The sequence below is a fragment of the Megalobrama amblycephala genome, linkage group LG13 (assembly GCF_018812025.1).
Source record: "Megalobrama amblycephala isolate DHTTF-2021 linkage group LG13, ASM1881202v1, whole genome shotgun sequence".
Lineage (NCBI taxonomy): Eukaryota > Metazoa > Chordata > Actinopteri > Cypriniformes > Xenocyprididae > Megalobrama > Megalobrama amblycephala.
The window spans coordinates 27,547,492-27,568,388 of record NC_063056.1 but is presented as its reverse complement, the minus strand read 5'-3'; the positions used below and the strand labels follow the sequence as shown (position 1 = coordinate 27,568,388).

Sequence of the window (20,897 nt, the reverse complement as noted above, 5' to 3'; positions counted from 1 at the left end):
GTGGTCTAATGAAGTACGTATCTGTAAGTCCAAATCAGGATTCTCAGTTACACTTCATTTTAAGGTGTCCTTGTTACAGTGTAATTATACATTTAAGTACTCTGTAATATTATTTAACTACATGTACTTACTACATAATTAGGGTTATGGGTTACTTGCTTGCAATTATGCATAATTTAATGTTATTACTATAGTAAGTACATGTAAGATGTGTAACGGACACTGTAAAATAAAGTGTTACCGGATTCTCAAAAATCACTGCATTACACTTGGTTTCAAGAACACTTTTGTGTGTGGAATTTCAGCGGAAGAATGTGCATCTTATTCATTATGCACCTTGCAATCAAGTTCAGGTGCAAAATGCATGAACCTAATTATTAGTGCATAATTATAATAATTAATTTCTGGGCAAAGATGCTTTGATTTTAATGTAAATTAGGTTTATTCACAAAACTCGGTTCATAAAAAGTGCTATTTGCTTGGTGCAATTCATTTGGCTCAACTGTGGAAACAAGACCGGCCCAAGGGAGTATACGAGATCTGCAGGAAAATTCTAGAAAAAAACCCTAAAAAAGCTGTAAAATGATCAAATAAATGGCAATTATTACATTTTTAATATAACATTTATATAATATAACATTTTTAATATTGGCATCAAAAAGAGAGCTCATGCAAATATCTTAATTTACTCTTAAATATTTTGTCTCACTTGAGTGTATTTGATCTATCTGAGTGGAATCTATCTAACTTTGGAGCACAGGGTACAATGATGACTTTTTAAAGGCAGTTATGACATGAGAATTCAAATTTGCCTTGATCTTTTGACATACAGTTGCAAGAAAAAGTATGTGAACCACTTGAAGAATCTGTGAAAATGTGCAAAATTTCAACAAAATAAGAGAGATCATACCATATCATTTAGTACTGTCCTGAGTAGGGGTGTCCTCGACTACGGATTTACATAGTCGAATCCGATTCGAATCAGATTGCCTATATTCGAGATGTCTATATTCTATATGCACGAGATGGAGCAGGACACGGAAAATGAAGTAAGGCCTGGCTATAGTCTACCCGCGGCTTAAGACAACTTTTATTTTTTTTCACACACAACACAGAGAAACATCTTTCTATAAACCGACCAAACTGCCTGTCAAGTGATAGACGAAACTGACAATGATTTTATCTTTTTTGAACAAGTGAAAGGCAATGTGGATAAACAGCCACGATATACAGAACACTCTCAAAGATATAGAAGAAAATAAATAAAAACATTTTGGATCAATAAACTTTAAAATATATATATTAATATCTGCAGAAAGGCCACACTGCAGATAGATATAGGCTACATTTCATATGTCGGCAAATCAAATTACATCGTCTAAATTGTCTCTGCGAGCAAGCTTTAACTAATCTAAAGCGCAACATTGATGCACCAAAAAAAAAAAAAATAATAATAATAATTTAATAAAAAAATTATATATTTTTTTTTTATCAAACATTAATTTACAGAATTGAATTAGAACAGAATATACCGTTCTAAAAATAGCCTACTTAAAAAAATGAAATATGATCAAGTCAAACTGCAAAATGCCTGTGCAGGGGAACATATTCAAACACAAGCCAGAGATAACCCAGAGTGATCAATAAATAAATTAAAATGAAAGAAATTATTAAAATAACGAAAGTAATAGAATTGTCAGCTTGTCTTTTTAACTGCAGGGACAATAGACGCTAAACTGGAGTGGCAGTCTTTTTAGCTAAACATTAACAGCGTCCAAAAATCACTTGTAGCTACCCTACCTGATTGAGAGAGAAAAATCCAGTCTTTCACGCGATCTGCCTGTGTCCGTTTGAGTCTTTTCAAATAGCGCGCTATAGTCAGCTCGTTGGCCGGCAGAAGCGCGCCGCAGTGTTTGTCGTTGTTGAGTTCTAGGACATGAGCTGTTGGCACAACTTGCATCATACGTTTTTTTGATCATCTTTTACCATTTCAAAGTGCATCCAATTGTACACTTTATCCCAGACATTGCTGAAGATTTAATCCCTGCCGTGAAGCCCCTGCCCCATATCTCTTCTCATAACACTTCTGCGACGATTCGACTCTGAGATTGGTAGTCGAATCAGGCTCCTCCTATCGAAGATTCGAAGTAAGATATTTTACATAAAAGATGTTTACATATGATCCATAAGACAAAAAAAATTAGCTGAATTTATTAAAATGACCCAGTTCAAAAGTTTGTGAACCATTGATTCTTAATACTGTGTGTGGTTACCTGGATGATCCACGACTGTTTGTTTTTTGTGTGATGTTGTTCATGAGTCCCTTGTTTGTTCTGAGCAGTTAAACTGAGCTCTGTTCTTCAGAAAAAATCTCCAGGTCCCAAAAATGTTCAGTTTTCCACTATCTTTTGCATATTTGAGCCCTTTACAACAATGACTGAATGATTTTGAGATCCATCTTTTCACACTGAGGACCATTGAGGGACTCAAACACAACTATTAAAAAAGGTTCAAACATTCACTGATGCTCCAGAAGGAAACACGATGCATTAAGAGCCGGGGGGTGAAAACTTTTGAACAGGATGAAGAGGTCCAAATTTTTCTTATTTCTTTTTTTCATTTAGTACTACCCTTCGGAAGCAACAGAAGATACTTGCATGTCTCCCGGAAGACAAATTAAATACAATTTACTTTGATCTTCAAATTCCAAATGTTTCACCCCCCATCTATTAATGCATCATGTTTTTTTTCCTGGAGCATCAGTGAATGTTTGAACTTTTTTTAAAAGTTGTGTTTGAGTCCCTCAGAATCATTCTCAAAATCATTCATTCACTGCTGTAAAGGGTTCAAATATGCAAAAAATGCTGGAAAACTGAAGAATCTGCAGGACCTGGAGATTTTTTTCTGAAGAACAGAGCTCAGTTTAACTGCTCAGGACAAACAAGAGACTCATGAACAACCATCACAAAACAAACAAACAGTCGTGGATCATCCAGGTAACCACACACAGTATTAAGAATCAATGGTTCACATACTTATGAATGGGGTTATTTTAAAGGGCACCTATTATGCAAAATTCACTTTTACATGGTGTTTGACCATAAATGTGTGTTGGCAGTGTGTGAGCAAAACCACCCTAGAATGAGAAAAATCCACCCAGTGGTTTTTTTACAATCTCAATAATTCATAAGCATTGCGCTAAGCCCCACCCACGTGGTTTGATTGAAAATCTGGTTTTGGCATAGACCCCGACCTCGGTGATCTGTCAACCATCCTCCATTGTTTCAACGACAGCCGGTAATGTCTCCTAAGAAACATAAGTGTTCTGTTGTGGGATGTAATAATGAACATAGTAGTTTTCACTTACTTCCGACATCAGAGCCATTGAAAACGCAGTGGATGGATTTTATTTACGAAGGAAAGGCGCCACTCAAAATTCCAAAATACGTTTATGTTTGCGCGAATCATTTTTTGACTGACTGTTTTGAGAACGAGGGTCAATTCAAAGCAGGTCTTGCTTCAAAGTTAATCCTCAAGTGTGGATCGTTGCCTACTGTTCGCGATCCAACGTCACCTCCAGAAGAAATAAGTGTATTTAATGTTTTTTGAGCAAATAGTCATTTCAGTCGATGTCAGCCAATTCAATAACAAATGCGTCTAAAGTTGTTGTCGTCGTCGTCGAATGTCTGTGTATATAATTTAAACCTGGTTTGTATAGTGTGTATCCACACGTATATATATATATATATTTTTTTTTTAAAGATATTGTATTAAAAACTGTGTATGTTTACTTAGCAAACGTTATCACAGTATTTGTGTTTGTAGTTTCAAAAAATTGCGCGAACGTTATCACAGTGTGTGTGTGTGTGTGTGTGTTACACATCCATAATTGCAAAGGGGGCGCGATTAAAACTCTATAAGTACATAAATGTATCAAATAACCATTCAGAGACATCCTGCTCCATTCTCAATTGTGTTTCTTCTGCCGGAGTCTCTTCATCATCTGGGTCTGATTCCGGTTCAAACATGTACGGCTGAATGCCATACAAAACAGCGGGTCTCTCACTCTCAGCCATTCTGCTTCTAACGACTGTTTATTGCCATAGGTATGCAAGTTACGCCCTCATCCAAAGGCAGGGCGGGGATATGCAGCTCATTTATATTTAAGGTGGTATACACCAAAACAGCTCTTTTTAAAACAGGCCCCAAAAATGACATTTTCAAATGGTTATAATAAATTAACTGTGGGGTATTTTGTGCTGAAACTTCACAAATACATTCTGGGGACACCCAAGACCAATATTACATCTTGTAAAAAGGGGCATAATAGGTGCCCTTTAATAAATTCAGCTATTTTTTTTTTGTCTTGTGGATTATATGTAAACATCTTTTATGTAAAATATCTTACTCAGGACAATACTAAATAAAAAATAACACACATTTTGTATTATCTCCCTTATTTTGTTAAAATTTTTAACATTTTCACAGATTCTGCAAGTGGTTCACATACTTTTTCTTGCAACTGTATAAGAGGTCTCTGTACCATTTAAACATCCTGCAAGTTGCATAGCTTAAAATGTCCTCCTCATTATAAACAAACCACTTACTTAATCAAGCTCCAAAAACAGCTTGTTTTGATAGTGCGGGATCTGTGATGTCACACGGGCAACTACATTTGCGTAAGACTGCCAATCATCAACGAAAAAAATTACAAATCATCACACCATAGGCCCTGCCCACTGGCATTTAGTCGCTCGACGACTGATATTTGCCTACACTGGGTGTGAGCGTCGTGATGCGTCAAAAGCAAATAGAACCCTTTATAATCACTGACACTGTCTACACTGGATACAGTTTACAGATGTGAAATCAGTTTCTGACATACTCAATGCACTAGAGTCTGTCGACAACAGGACAAATGGAAGAGTGAAAGAAGGTTAGCTTTAAAAGAATGTTCGATTGAGAAGGATCCCAGTGTCGGAAACAAGTATATGATTTATTTTAATGGTGTCCAGGATCGTGATGGAGGATTATATGATTGTTCAGAGCATTTTTGTTTTGTGCTTTGTCTGTAAATTAAGGTTTTTTTCTGCAATAAAAAACCCAAAAAACTTTATTAACATTATAAGTGAACACCAAAGAACATATAAAAAATCCATGTTATGACCCTTTAAAAAAAAAGCTTCAGGGAAAACACACTAGCATACAAACAACTTATCATCTAATGCTGGCACCCCATTTCAGCCCGCCGAGGCACCTGCCGTTCTCCTGCCTCGCCCTGCCCTGCATATTCAATCTATCTGTGAATCAGCCCTCTCTACCTGACATGATTTAAAGTCCTTATTTCCATTAACCTGAGAGGGGAGAGAGTGACAGAATGAGAGGGAAGGAGAGGGAAAGAGAGAGAGAGCGGGGATGACTTCATCTCATATTGAAGGATAAATGGAAGGACAAGAAAAAAAAAAGTCTCCTGCATAAAGTGGTAAATTGGGATCTTGCAGGTGCATAATATCTGAACATCAATATGCCTTTGAGATGCATGCTTTTCATTATACCTGAATTGGCCAACACACTTGCACACACACATTAGCACAAACACGCTCTCTCATCATATGGAGATTAAATTGCCCCTGGGAAAGAGCGAATAGGGAAAAGGAGAACACAAAAAGAAAATATCCCACAAGATAATAAAGTCATATTTTTCTTCATATTCTCCTACCCGCAGTACACCGCAAAAAAACAAGCCGCAAAGCTATTTTAAAAATGAGAAAGCCAAAGTATTACCATCGTACATCTATTGCCCTCTTTTCTTACATTTCACCCTCTTAGTCTAGCAGAATTTCATTAGATTTCATTGATTAGAATTTAAACGCACAGTTCACACAGGAGCTACAGTTTCTCATGTCTTCTTTCTTGTTCTGCTTCTCTAAAGTCTCACATTGCCAGACTTAAAGTCAACATAAAGGATTTTTTTTTTTTTACTTATTCAGGGCAAAAGCCTATTGGAAAGGGGTCATGTGACTAAAATGTAAAGTGACCAATGACAGTTTATTTTAAGGTGACGTGTGAACACTGACTCCTACGGAAGAGGATTAGGGCCAAGCAATAATAAAAAAAATAAAACCATCTCGAGATTAAAGTTGTTAAATTTCGAGAAAAAACGTGTTAAATTTTGAGAAAAATGTCGAAATAAAATGTTGAGAATAAACTCATTAAATTACGAGAAAAAACTCGTTAAATTTCAAGGAAAAAGTCGAGATAAAATGTTGAGAATAAACTCGTTAAATTACGAGAAAAAACTTGTTAAATTTCGACAAGTCGAGATAAAATGTTGAGAATAAAGTCATTAAATTATGAGAAAAAAGTCGTTAAATTACGAGAATAAACTCGTTAAATTATGAGAAAAATGTCATTAAATTTCGAGAAAAAAGTCGAGATAAAATCTTGAGAATAAAGTCATTAAATTACGAGAATAAACTCGTTAAATTATGAGAAAAATTTCATTAAATTTCGAGAAAAAATTCGATAAAATGTTGACAATAAACTCATAATTTAATGAGTTTATTCTCATCATTTTATCTCGACTTTTTTCTCGTAATTTAACGAGTTTATTCTCATATTTAACGACTTTTTTCTCGTAATTTAATGACTTTATTCTCAACATTTTATCTCGACTTTTTTCTCAAAATTTAACAAGTTTTTTTCTCGTAATTTAACGAGTTTATTCTCAACATTTTATCTTGACTTTTTTCTTGAAATTTAACGATTTTTTTCTCGTAATTTAATGACTTTATTCTCAACATTTTATCTCGACTTTTTTCTCGAAATTTAACCACTTTAATCTCGAGATGGTTTTATTCTTTTATTATTGCTTGGCCCTAATCCTCTTCTGTAGACTCCTGAAAATGACTCCAGCCAATCAGTTTGGACCTGCTGATTTCAGCCACATATTGCAATTTTATGTGCAATAAGTCTGATTGCCAAAAGTGCAGAATTTATGGACTTTACGTTACAACAACAAACTTTTGAATGGTAGTGGTAGTGTATTTTATTTGTTTATTGTGTAATTCAATTGGTTTGTAATTGATCTGATTTATTGTATTTTTAAGATTTTACTGACACACTTTAAAATGTTGTTATTCAATCTACATCAGTTTTACATTTTCAGTGTTGCTGCTTTTGGTTTCTATAACAAAAACCAAAATTCTAGATTCTAGCCAAGATTTTAAAGCTCTTTATAATTCTAATGCGCTCTATGATTACAGAAGACTTTATGACATCTGACAGCAGAAGATGTATGACTCTGACATGAGTTTGGCTATGGAAGCATATAATTGAATGCTGGAGTAAACCAAGCTTTTATGGGACACTGATAAGTACTCTCACAAGTTCTGTCCATTTTGTTGGCAGCGGTCTGGAAATCTGCTGTGTATGTAATAATGTTCATGAGTTCAAGATGAAATGATTCCCAATCTCTGTCAATACTCACATTAGGACACATTAAGGCACATTAAGAACCAATAATCACCAATAATCAAGTTTATAGTCAGAAAATATAATTAAACACTGTCACCAGGTTACAGAGAAAGTGTATGTTAAATTAAAATATATTCAGCAAAATAAAATAACTTTATTTAGTTTGTGTGTGTGTGTGTGTGTGTGTGTATATAGAGTAGTATGTTAAGAATTAGATGATCTCTCAGTAACATTTTCACTTCGGGGTTCTAACTTCTTTTAATAAAGCAAAATTGCAGCTGTATTGTATATGACTCAGGAGCGGGGAAACATTAGAGCATGCTGGGAAGAATATTGCCGCTGTTGCTTTCCACAACTGCAGCGACCACTCAGCAAAACATTAATAATAACAATTTCAATCCCTCGATCTGCACTCATTATAACGCACACACACAAATGAAATGAACTTCTGCTTGACAATTGGAGAGGCAGTATTACTGTAGATCCCTGACACAAGCTGATATTTCATAAAATGGTGGGTATGTCAACATGCCCTTTCAGCCAGAGATCTTTGCAACTGCTAAATAACATAAATGAATCCAATGTGTCTTGGTTCTATTGCTTCTCTGTCTGTCCAGTCAATGGGTTCCATAGTATGGAAGAAAAAAATACTATGGAAGTCAATGGGCCCATCAACTGTTTGCTTACTGACATTCTTCAAAATATCTTCTTTCAACAGGAGAAAGAAATTCATACAGGTTTGGAACAACTTGATGGTGAGTAAATGATAACAGAATTTTAATTTTTTGGCGAACTTTCCCTTTCATTTATATAGCTTGAAATGTTAAAAATGTATTATGTAGAAATTAACATTGAGATTAATGAATGCTGTAAAAGTATTGTTAGTACTGTTAAATGTTATCTATGAAGTCATCCTGGTCATTGTATATATTGTCTAGTAAAATTCTGTAACTGCACTTGGTTATAAATTTTGAAGACATTTTACAGCCATCTGATTTTTACCAGATGTTTTAAGGATGTTTAGAGTAACGTAAGCCCTAAGAGACCTTTGACAATGATGCGCACTATAGAAACACAGAATTTTCGGTTGCACAGAAAGCTTGTGTGTAGAATTTAGTAGCTGTGTATGCTCTTTTATTCTAATGAACCGTAAAAGTGTTTACTGTGGCAAGACTAATAGAAGGGTCGTGTGATGTAGCTTTAACTCACTTGAATCCCGGCGCCACTGTGGCACAGTTCCCCGCACTCAGCCAGATGCAGTAGGGGTCTCGCGAGGACAGACAGCTCCTAAAACACACACACATACAGAGTTAACTCGTACCACATGTCCTGGAAAGGTTGTGTGTGTTTTCCTCGCTCACAGTCTCCATACTCCCCCCAATTTCCCTTTCCCCTCTCTCTCCAAGTGTATGTGACAAGCTGGAAGGGACAGCCAGACACGGCATCTCCATAACAAAGCATTAATGCCTCTCGCTGGTCAGACAGTCAGACTGAAGAGAGAGAGAGAGAGAGGGAGAGAGACTGACTGCTGTAGAGTCAGGTGTGTGTGTGTTTGTGTATTAGTGTTGCATGATTGACAGGTGTGTTGTGTTTGCCAGAGGCCAACTGAGATTCAGATACACAGCGAAGCTGGTGAGTTGCTCCAAGAAACAGTGAGAGAGACAGACGGAAAGAGAGACAGAAAGAGAGACGGAAAGAGAACGAAAGACAGGGAGGAAAGGACAAAAAGCATGTGTGAGGTGACTAGATGTGAATCAGAGTGAAAAGGAGAGGTCACTTCCACTTTCTGCTATTTTTTCCCTCTTCACAGGTTGTTAATTTCTCCATGCTATGCCTGTTGGTCACTATTCTTTAACACTTTATCTATTGTTAAAGGTTAGATGTGTTAAAATGATAAAATACTTTCTCTTATTTCATTTTAAATAAAAAATGCAAAAATGCAAGAAAAAAATGGAATTGGGTGGTTTTAGTCTCTCTATTAGGTTTAAAGTCATCTATACTGTATGCTAATGACCTACTAAAAGTTGACAAAATTACTAATATGGCCAATTATTAACCTGAACGTGGAAAGCTACTGGCAGTTATTTTAGTTGTACAAAAACAGTTTATTATGTCGCTTGACTGCTTTTACTGTTTAGTGCACTTTGATCTGTCTTGTAAATTCATAGGAAATAGCTTACTTACATACTGAAAAAAAGGTGATAATAAACTATTTCATTGATATACATATTGAAAATTCAGTCTTTTTCTTCAAGTGGAACTGAGAAAAAATATTGATGACTCATCCTGCACTACACAGATTTTTGTCCAATCAAATGTTCTCTAGAATGACAATGTCCAACCACCTTATATCACCTGCAACCAACCAGCAAGTAGCACTAGTTAGCTAACTAATGCTTATTGGCTAAAATAAATAAATAAATAAACAAACTCGTAAGCCCTTTGGTATGTCCCACCCAAACTATTATGCAAATTATGCGAATTTTGGGATCACATAAAAAAAAAAAAAAAAAACACTGGATGGAAACGCCAATATGCGCATAAATTCAAAAAATTTGCATAAAAAAATTTATGTGCTAAACTGAGTTGGATAATTTTTTTATCTGATAAATGACAATGGAAACACATTTACTAAACCATGACTGACTCAACAGAGGATTTGATTGGATAACTGGACTAACCAGCGGATCATTGCACAGCATCTCAAATCTTGTTTTAGTTATTCTGAAATGCCTGAGCCAAAGTCTGTCATCAAAATTATTTGGTATAATGACCTCCCAGAACCACCTCACATGATTGTGTTCACAAACATCAGACGTCCGAATGCAAGATAACATGAGAGCGTTTATTGCGTTTCGTCTGTGCACTCTGAGGTGCAAGTTATTTATGATTTAGGACAAAAGAGCCACAGTGGCTTCCCCGATTGCAGCAACTTCCATTTTTATTACAGATAGTTTGCGCCAATCTCTCCTAGTAAGTGAATGTTGTTCTCTTGAACACATGTGATGGAAACGGTGCTTTATTGGCAAATGTTTGATGTGATATTCCAATTGTGTGCTTAAGTTAAATTCACAACTTTGGATGGAAACATAGCTTCTGTGGCGCTATAAAAACATTGTGACCAGCCTGAAACAGAAACAGTGGCTCAACCAATAGTGTCATTTTGGAGCTATCTGCTTGACCAACCAATGGAATATAGTTCAGAGAAACCTGTTTGATAACAACCCGTTTTTTTCTTTTCTTCAATTCTCTTTGACCATAACAAACTTCTTTTGTTCTTTTAGATACAAAAACTGTTTGAATTTAAACAAAGACAGCTGTTTTTGCATCCAGCACTCGTCGTGTGTGAAAACAATTCAGCAAGAAAAAAAACAAAGGGGGAAAAAAAAAGAGAGATGTTTTCTCACAAGTCCACAGAGAATCCCGTGTGAGTGTTTCTCCTGAGGCTGAGCAGGCATGAGCTAACAGATTGGTAAAACGTTAAGACACGGCTGGATCAGACATCAGGATTGTTTTTGGAAAGAAATCGGGACTGAAATTCCCTGATAGGATTTGGAGATCTTTTTAAAAGCTTGCTTATACTACAGCTGTGTGAAAAAAAAAGGAATTGTTTGCTGTTTTGGCCTGTGGCCAATCAGATGGCTCTAATTTGCGTGCGAGTAGTCAAAGCATGTGGTGATGCTGGCTGGAGGACTGCAGCATGCAAAGGAGGAAACACGTCTACATCAACGACGACCCGTCTGTGTGTCTTCTCACTGAACAGGAATGCAAGCTAAAACCTTTTGCCCTCTAAAATGCATCCGTGTTTAAATTTGAATGCATTTATGAATGCATGTCTTTGGAAACGCACACCACTTTCACTGCACTTATGGAGAACGTTATCCATAATAGATCAAAAGAGAACTGGCACAGGACTTTTTTAGAAGATTCTTGCACAACTGTCTAGATTTTTCTCAGAGGACTGAGCTGCCGCACTGCATCATCAATGGAGTTTGTAATGTTGGCTCCTTCTTCAATAAATGTTTTGAAATACTACAATAATAACCCTTATGAGTGTACTTGATTAAAACAGTACAAGATACTTAAAGGTGTAGTACAACATTGTACTAAGTGCTCTCACATGTAATACATATTTAATGCGAACGATTGTGATTCTGGGTTCCATGTGCATTATCACTCACTTTTTGCAGTTGCTGTAGTCAGAACAGCGACTGAGTGGAACACGGATCACGCAACTTGAGAATGCCACAAACAGGGCATGATGGTCCTTGTCCAACTCCAATCCCAGTATCCTCCGGTCCTCACCACGCACATTACATCTGAGGAGAGAAATGGTGGTTTGTGTTTGTATGTCATTTTAGTTATTAAAGAGGATCCAAAAGTACCATATATGTACCTAAACATTAATACTAATAAAGGCTATGTTTGGAATTGCATACTACCATACCATTCCTACAAGAATGCAATAGGCACATTTTCTGAATGCATGGAATACCTGGGTTATCCCATACATTTCAGAAAATGTGCAGTATACAACCAAAGTGTGCTGCATGGGATACCGTATCCTGCGTTGTGCTCAACATGACTATTGATTTGTAGTTGACAAATGAACCAAAAGCAAAATATTATTTTGGGCTTGACGTGTTCTCCTGGTCACAACATGCTTTCATTTTATGGAAAAGAGCAGCTCAGCAATTCTTTAATACATCTTATTTTGTGTTCAAAAGGAGAATGTAAGTGGTTTTAAAGGAGGTTATGGTAAACCTTTATCTCTAATGGAAGGAAAAAGCAATCCCCAATAAAAGAAAAAGACAATATAGAAAGAAATCCATTATATGTGTCACACAGATGAGTCACTCCAATTGAGTTGATTGAAAAAGGTCATGCCATAAAGGTTGACTGTAATTCATCTTCCTCTGCATCTGCAATAATCAAAATAAATCCTTTGCGTCATGTAAAGTGTTTTTCCCCAAAGGACAACTTTGTCAGTAAGGTGGGGTTTTCAGGGGAAAAATGAGCAATGTTGCCTGAAGATTTGGTCACATTTTGTTGTGGAACTTGTGAGTCTCAGCTGGAGTTGAGGCTTGTTGTCAGATACACAAGAGGAACACAAGCATGGCGAGATCCCAGGAGTACAATTACAGCTCCACACGTACCATCCGCCCCATTTACTACAGGAGAGATTCTCTCTTAATCAAACGCCTCTGTCGACATTGAGCTGGGGTTATGTGTGTACACGTTTATATTTGCCTGAGACCTGTCAATGAGTGTGAAGTGCATGAGAAAAGAGCGGAACAGTGAAGATCTGTTTGTAAAGGACCTTTTAGGTGAAGCTGTGTTTGCTCAGACAAGTGGTATTTTATCTGTTGCTTGGTTTCTTTCACTGGGTAGCCCTAAAATCCCTTGGCCATCTTGGTACAGCTCTTATATACTTGAATAAAGAAATCTCTGAAACGGTTTCAATGGCATCAAAGATTTTGCATCTTCAACTCAATTCACACTAAAACTCACTATTGACTCACTAAAATCACATTGTTTCTCAGGCTTGTCCAGGTCATGTGCATTCTAGAATAAGCAAACTCTATCAAAATGCAGATCAGCATCAGAGCCATAACCTCACGGGCAGTGATCTGACACATGGTGCAGCAGCACCTCGGTCGACTCGACTTTGAGTCCTCAAGATCTTTTCCCCGATCCTGCTCCTGATCCTGTTTCCTGTCTGTCTCATACTGTCCTATCAAAATAAAGGTATAAAAGCCCAAAAATATTTCATTCTTGATAATTGATTATTTTACCTGAAAAACTTATCTTCTAGAGTATAACAGTACCCTTTCAGTTGTCCCATCCATTCACAGTCCCAAAAAAGAAATCTCAATTGAAAATGATGGGAAAATATAAAACTATTGATTTAAAGGTGTTGATCTTATATAAACAAAATATACAGTATTTTATGTTTATTGCAAAATACGTATATTTTGCAAAATGTGCATAATACTGTATGCATATTACAAAATATACATACAAATATTTAAATAGTTTAAGAGACTGACTCTATTACATCTTTTCGCAGTGTTTTCTCTGGAGTGGGTTGGGCTCTAAAGTGTTCTTTTGGCATAATTTGCTTGTTGTGATACTCTGATTGGTGGAGATTTCTTTGCTGAATCATGGGAAATGTACTTTTTCCACCAGAATATCCACTGTTAAAAACGATTATTTAAAAAAATGAGTTAAAATAATACAGGTTGATGGCTTTAACAATCTCATAGGTTTGTCTTTAACGGTTTATAAGTAATCATCGTTAAAAATCAGTGGCGAAAATGAATATAATTTTTACTTAAGGAACTATATAAATTCTATTGTCTATCAAAACACTTCATAACTGCATATTAAATAACAAATAGTATTTTTGCTTTTAGTATGGGCAGACAAAATAACATATCGTGTCGTAACAATATAACTCACTTGTTGGGGTTGTAAACATCTATGTCCTCCAAAACCTGCGTGCTGTAGGTGGAGTTTGGGTGTGTGCTGGCGAGAATCTTCAGGACTCGTCCGTTCTCTGAACCCAGAAACAGAACGGTGTAATTCTTATACGGGCCAGCTGCCGTGTCCACCGCGATCTGGGTCAGCTTGAACCTGCGCGAGGAACGTAAGCTAATTAGTCAATAAAACAAATCACAAACTTGTCTTTTCATCATAACACTAAATGCTTATTTTTTCTCCAGCATTAATAACAGTTTCCTTTTCTCTGGAGAAAGAGATGCAGATGTTGAGAAAACATGCTAAAATAATGAGTGTCTAATTTTTATTAGAGCACGTGTGTTTGCGTGTGCATACCTGCTGGTGGTTCGTGTGAAGCAGGGTCGGTTGTTGACAGACGGAATGGCCTCGTCCATTAGTGGATAAGACTTAATAAATGTAAGAGTCTCATCAGGGAAATTTGTGGAGGACTTAAAACCAGCAGCAGGGCCATCACCGGCACAAGATCCTGGCCTAGAGAGACACAGAGAGAGAAAGAAAACAATAAACTTCTACCTGCACAGACTTTCCCATGAAGACTCATGGAAATGATCAACAAAAACAGCTCACAGACATACAATTAACAAGAACCATTCCAACCATCTGCCACTGTTAAATAAAAGCTGTTTTAAGAGTCCATCAGGCTGAACAAGCTGCTCTCTGAGCTCCAGAGAGCAGGTCTAGGCATATATGTTTATGTAGTGTTTTAGGTTGGATTTGTTTTGTTAATATATCCTTTGGTGCAAAGTTCTCATGTTACTCTAGGACCCTCTCATTTATTTTATAAAAAAATGTTGGGAAATATTAAATTGTTTTAATATCTTTTGAAATGTAAATTATTCCTGTGATTGCAAAGCTGCATTTTCAGCATCATTACTCCAGACTTCAGTGCCATATGATAATTCATTCTAATATGTGAAAATCATTCTAATATGCTGATTTTGTGCTCAAGAAACCTTTCTTTTTATCAATGTTGAAAACAGTTGTGCTGCTTGAAATTTATGTGGATATATTTTGTGTGGTATATTTTTTTTTCAGGAATGTTAGAAATGAATAGAAAGTTCAAAAGGATAGTATTTATTTTAAATAGAATTTCTTTGAAACACTGTAAAAAATAAAAATAAAATAAAATTATACCATGGTCTGTCGGAATACTCGATTCTGATTGGCTGGAAGGTGTGCATTAAAATTGTTTAATTGTAATTCCAAGTCAGTTTAATCACCTTTCTATATTAACACGTTGTTTTTATTGAAGCGCGCACACACACACACACACACCCCACTCGCACACAGAGAACAGAGATCGCTCTGAGCACACACAGAAACATTTAGGATCACAGAAACGTATCAACCCTGGCCCGTGACTTGTATTAATAAATAAAGCTTTGCTACTGAATCTACTTGCTACTCTACATTACATTTCTCAGCAACAAGGGGCAACATTGTTGGTTTCAAAGTAATTAAACATAGCTTCATTGTTAAGATGCTGCACAGACAGAGGTAATTCACATACGCATCTCTCATCTCTCCCTCTCTCTCTCTCTGGACAATTAATTCAAATAAATGGTAATTCATTATTTTAAATAAATGTAATCTTATCGCACTAGTTTATCTCTGATTTAAAGCGGGCAGAATTCTAGAACTAACGAGTAGTAACTGACAAAAATAACTATAATTTTTGACCTTCTGGTCAATTTTTGCACTGCAAAAACATGAATAACAGCTTTAAGTTGTCAATGCTGGCAAATGACCATGGTATAAGCGGGATAATCCACGGCTAGCTGTGCATCAAACAACTTGAATGCAATCTGCGGAGGCTTCGCATTGGGTGGTTCTTTGCCTCCACGTCGTGTATTAAAATCTTTAATGATCAGCTATCTGTGGATTATCCCTTGCATATTACTGATGCCACAATTTTGAATGGTAATGTATTTGTATTCTTTTTAAACTCTGCTGCTTATAATTGCTGTCTATTTTCTTTCATTTTTGAATGTTTTCATGAATAATTAATCGAGATCTCAAAGCAGTATTTACTTAATGGTGTACTACTTGAAGACTACGCTCGGTACTATGGTATTTATAATATTTATATTGAAATTTTAAGAAAAAAAATAATGTAATCAATAGCATACTTTTTGCAGAGTTGAAAGTGGTTTTGAGAAAGGTGATATTTACCGATATTGGTGTCAAATGGATTGTTAGTATTGTAATAACCCATCGTGACTCACCGGGGTTTGGGCACCATTTCATCAGGAACTGGTGTCCAGGCTGACTCGCTGTTTCGCTGCTCCTTAAACTTCCCATTAAACACTTTCTCTATGTCATCCATGTAGAATGCACATACAGCAGAACCAGTGATGCTGAGGAGAGAAAAACTCTGTTTGGTTCTCTCTATTGTTTCTGAAACTCTTAATCCAACAAACAAATCATTCCAAATGGACTGGAGTAAATTTAGGCAGTCATTGAAGTGTGTATGGAAATTTAAAATGTATTGTGATGGGATTGTGGTACCTGTTGGCTTGAGTGGTAAAGACGCCTAGCACCGCAGGCCTGTGGTTGATCTGCATGACGTTGGTTAATGACTGAAGAACGTCAAAGTAGAAGAACGAATCACCTGGAACTGAACAGTTCAACCGTGCTTTCAGGAAAGAAGTCCAGTAGCGCTCTAGAACCCGCGGAGAACCGCCGTTATCATTCTTACACACGCGAGCCACTCGAGAGAACACCACCTGATTTAAGTGAATGAGACATAAGTAATGTAAATAAGTGTGCAACCTCTTTTAAACCTCTTCACTAGGATTGATTTAACAATTAAAAAAAGATTCATATACTGTATATACACACATAACTTATCTTAAAACAAGAGAAAAAACTGTCTGAAAAGAATTCAATAAACTTGATTAATGACTATACTCTTAAAACAAATCTTAATATCTCATGCAATTTCGCTTCAAGTAAATTTATATTGTTTTAAGGATGTCTACATATTTTTCCTGGAAAACAAGACAAAAATAGTAATTAGAAAAAATGATTTTTTGCAGTGTACTTGAAGTGTCTGACCTTGCCAAGGGTGGTGTACTCTACTGCAATCTCACTGAGAAAGAAGTAGACGTAGTTCCCATACTCGATGGCATGAAGGAAATGAGGCTCTAAATAAACAAAGACACAATTAAAAAAAGAACAGAAATTATAGAGAAAAGCATTTTAGGTACCCGATTAACAGGTGACCCACCTCGTAGCCATTTTGAGTCGTATTTTACAGTACGCAGGACAGGACTGCTTTCTCCTAAACTTCGGTAAATCACTGCATCACTTGCTAGAAAATCCGTCATTGTGGCTGAATAAAAGTCACCGCCTGTGAAGTGAGGTGAGAAATATGTATTGATAAATCAAAACAACAACAAAACCTCGCAAAGCGGAGCTCAGTTCAGTTCAGCGTGTATATGGCACAAAGAGAAAATGAGAGACGCGTCTCATCTCCCTCATGTCCCTTTTAAATCTCTGTGCGTCTGTGATCACTGCTGTCTCACTGAGACTTCCTGCACTTTGTAAAATGTCAGTGGAACACTAGTGAGATTACAGGAGATTTTGTGTCTTCCTCCCCAGACGGATGGTGCTCTGCCAACTCACCGGCAAACAGGCCAACGTTAGACTGGCGGGATTCGAAAGGGCAACGGGCTTGACCGACCACCTCCTCCCCATCCTGCTCCAGAGATGACATCTGACCACAGAGAGCGAGAGAGAGAAAGACCCCTTACACACACTGAGCAAATAAATAACACTTCAAATGCAGCACAAAGACGTTTGAAAAACGTCTATTCAATTCATTGTTGTTTTGGATCATATCGGCTTTCAAATTTTGAGGTTAAATCAGGTTTGGCATGCCACGAGGGGGGAGTAAATGATCATACCCCTTTAATATTGTTTTTCAATATTGTAAATTCTGATTTTTTGAATCGATCCAGAATCTTTTGAGAAAGATTAGTAATGCACTGCTGAATGGTTTAGAGTTTAGTGCGTGTTTTGAATGCCTGTTGGTGGCTTTTGCAAAGACTTTTGGGAGCTTGAATTCAGTGTTGTATAAATGCTTGTGGACCGGTGGGTGGTGTGTGTTCCATGGTTGTTTTGTTTTGTTCCTCTTTGGGAACTGTAGGTGTGAACAGTGCGCCAGCTTCTCTTGTTAGTCAGAGGCAGAGCAGAAGCTTCCGACCTGTGGTGTTCACAGAAAAAAAACAGCGTGCTAACTGCCTGTGTTGGGTGACACACACATACATGTGTACAAATCCACACAGATATTCAGCCTGCAGGGCTAGAGACGTCCTCATAAAGACGGCTGGATTACACACAAGCACAAATACACATTTAGCAATGCAGCTGAAAGGGTCCTGTGGGCATTCTGGTATTCAGGGTCACATTGTGTGTCATCCCCACCGGATTAACACCTACTGAACCTGCTGAAGCTCACCACCACTTACACTGCCATGTAGCTCATAGGGATAGAGAAGAATAGAGGGGAATTAAAGCAGGAGCAGCATTGGATCGGTTCTATGTCAAAGGGAGACCATCTGTACACCTCTGTGCAGTAAAGACTGCTTGTTTGTTTTATGTGGCTGTATATCACTTTAAAGCTGCAGTCCGCAACTTTTTTTGTGTTAAAAATTTACAGAAATTATATAATGAGAATATACAGCATGAATCCATTTTCCAAACCGTGTTTTTGTCTTATCCCGAATCATTATGGTACACTTATAATAAGTGTTTATATTCGGACTATTTCAGACCGGACTGGTAGGACTCGCCGCAGAGTATCACAGTAACTGCGTGACTCGCCATAGACATACACAGAGAAAAGTAGCTCCGGCTCAGAGGTTGCGTTAACCGAAAATTTTCCGTCATTGACGGAATTTTTTTAACATTGATGGAAAAATCTGAAGGCCGTCCGTCACGCTGACAGATTACACTGAGGGTGATCTATTGTAAATTGTAACTGTAATTCACACCCCTGTCCAGTTGGTGGCGAGTGCGCTCCAATGTAGCAGCAGAGTACTGGATCCAGAACAAAAATGAAACTGGCACAAATCTTTTGCTATGGGTTTAATAACTCACAGGCGACTACCCAGAAGCTACAACGATATATGACGCCACGTTAAAGAGCGCCCAAACGGTATTTATTGCTTGAATTTCTTAATGAAATGGACAGAATTTGAAATCTGAGACTTTGTTCCATATCAAAAGCAACACAAAGCTTTAAGCCTCTTGCGATTTATTGCATGGGAGGCGCACTATGTACTGTTTATTCATCAACTGAAAACAGCATATAGCCTACCAAAAGAGCGACTGGGATTTACGAATCATTGATGAAACATTGATTAAAATTAAGATACATTTTTTACAAAACGAAATTCACTTTAAAGAAAGGCTTTCTACAAAACGAAACTTAATGAAGTGGTCAAAATCATTTCTGACCCACTCCATGTCTCCCTATATATTGCGCAGCTTATGATGCATCTTACTCATGCTGTTCACTTTTCATAATCAAATAGATGAATTTAAAACATAACACAGGACTATTTAAACATAAATATGAAACTACGTTTTCTTTAATGGCTACCAACACGTAGCCTATAGTACAGAGAAATTGTGTGAATTGTGTGAATTACCCATCATTTTAATTTTCATATTTTAATTATAACAACACATTTAATTGCTTTTATTTTTGATCAAATGTTATAATAACACATGTAATTGCTTTTATTTTTGTTCAAATGTGAACAAAAATAAAAGCAATTAAATGTGTTATTATAATTAAAATATGAAAATTAAAATGATTGGTAGTAATAGATTATGACGGAATTTTTACGACCATGTCCGTCAAAATGACGGACAATGTTAAAGTCTAACGCAACCTCTGCTCCGGCTACAATGTTCTTCCGCAAGACGCGTGCAGTTCTGTTTATTAACCGCTAGAGGGCCAAAAATCGTGGACAGCAGCTTTAATATAAATGTGAATAACCTAAATCCTACTCATACAGAAGTGAATTGCAAAAACAGTATTTAAAACAGCCACCCTCAAATATGCACATAAATCCATGGACACATCAAGCCACAGAAGCAATTTACTCGCTTTTCTTTTTTTATTAAAGGTGCACTGTGTAAATTTTAAGAGGATCTATTGATAGAAATGCAATATAATATACATAACTATGTTTTCAGTGGTGTACAAAGTACGTTACATGTTAAGTCGCCATTTTGCGCCGGCATGTTTCTACAGTAACCCTAAATGGACAAACTGCTCTACATAGCGTGTTTCGTCACTATGTTGTTGTTGTTCGTCTTTGTTGGTATTTTTAGAGGCAACTTGCATCGTCACTACATTGAATACGCACAGAGAAGTAGTAGTAGCAGTAGTAGTAGTAGTAATCATCTGGTTTATTAGAAGCAAGAGACCGTTCTTTGTTAGAAGAAAGAAAAAACCTCATTGCTTGACTAGCTACTCTCTGGTGTCTCAGACGACAACATCTTTATCCTGTGTCAGGCACCGAAACGGAGGGGTGAGAGCCGTTGGTTGCAATTCGCAACCTCTGTTAATTCTGCAATAGAAATAGTTTACTTTGCATTGACTGGCAGGCAGCCAATGCTGAGTTCACACTGCACGATTTTAGCCCCGATTTTTACTCGCTGACAGATTTTTTGCGAAATTGCCTACAAATGTCCGACATTCTTCCTTTTGTAAAGTCATGCAATGTGTAACCCCGTCCGTCACTGATCAGTCGTGCAATGTGCACACAGCAGCAACTGAATGCCACCCCAGATAGTCGTGCAGTGTGAAAAGAACTGCAATGTGAACTTGGCACAAGGTACAGCAGCCGCCATATCTTGCCATACCCAATTGATTCCCCTGC

General features: G+C 36.9%; 1 protein-coding gene across 1 annotated transcript in view; it reads right to left on the bottom strand.

The window, feature by feature from the left end:
• The window catches only part of sema6e (sema domain, transmembrane domain (TM), and cytoplasmic domain, (semaphorin) 6E), a gene marked incomplete at its 5' end in the record, with an annotated part of 62,478 nt that overhangs the window by 28,685 nt on the left and 12,896 nt on the right, over positions 1 to 20,897 (bottom strand). Inside the window, 9 exons of the mRNA XM_048153125.1 lie at positions 8,686 to 8,763; positions 11,658 to 11,795; positions 13,939 to 14,112; positions 14,314 to 14,469; positions 16,224 to 16,355; positions 16,507 to 16,724; positions 17,056 to 17,144; positions 17,228 to 17,350; positions 17,626 to 17,716. Coding sequence (XP_048009082.1) covers positions 8,686 to 8,763; positions 11,658 to 11,795; positions 13,939 to 14,112; positions 14,314 to 14,469; positions 16,224 to 16,355; positions 16,507 to 16,724; positions 17,056 to 17,144; positions 17,228 to 17,350; positions 17,626 to 17,716 — 1,199 coding nt within the window. The remainder of the gene's footprint in view (positions 1 to 8,685; positions 8,764 to 11,657; positions 11,796 to 13,938; positions 14,113 to 14,313; positions 14,470 to 16,223; positions 16,356 to 16,506; positions 16,725 to 17,055; positions 17,145 to 17,227; positions 17,351 to 17,625; positions 17,717 to 20,897) is intronic.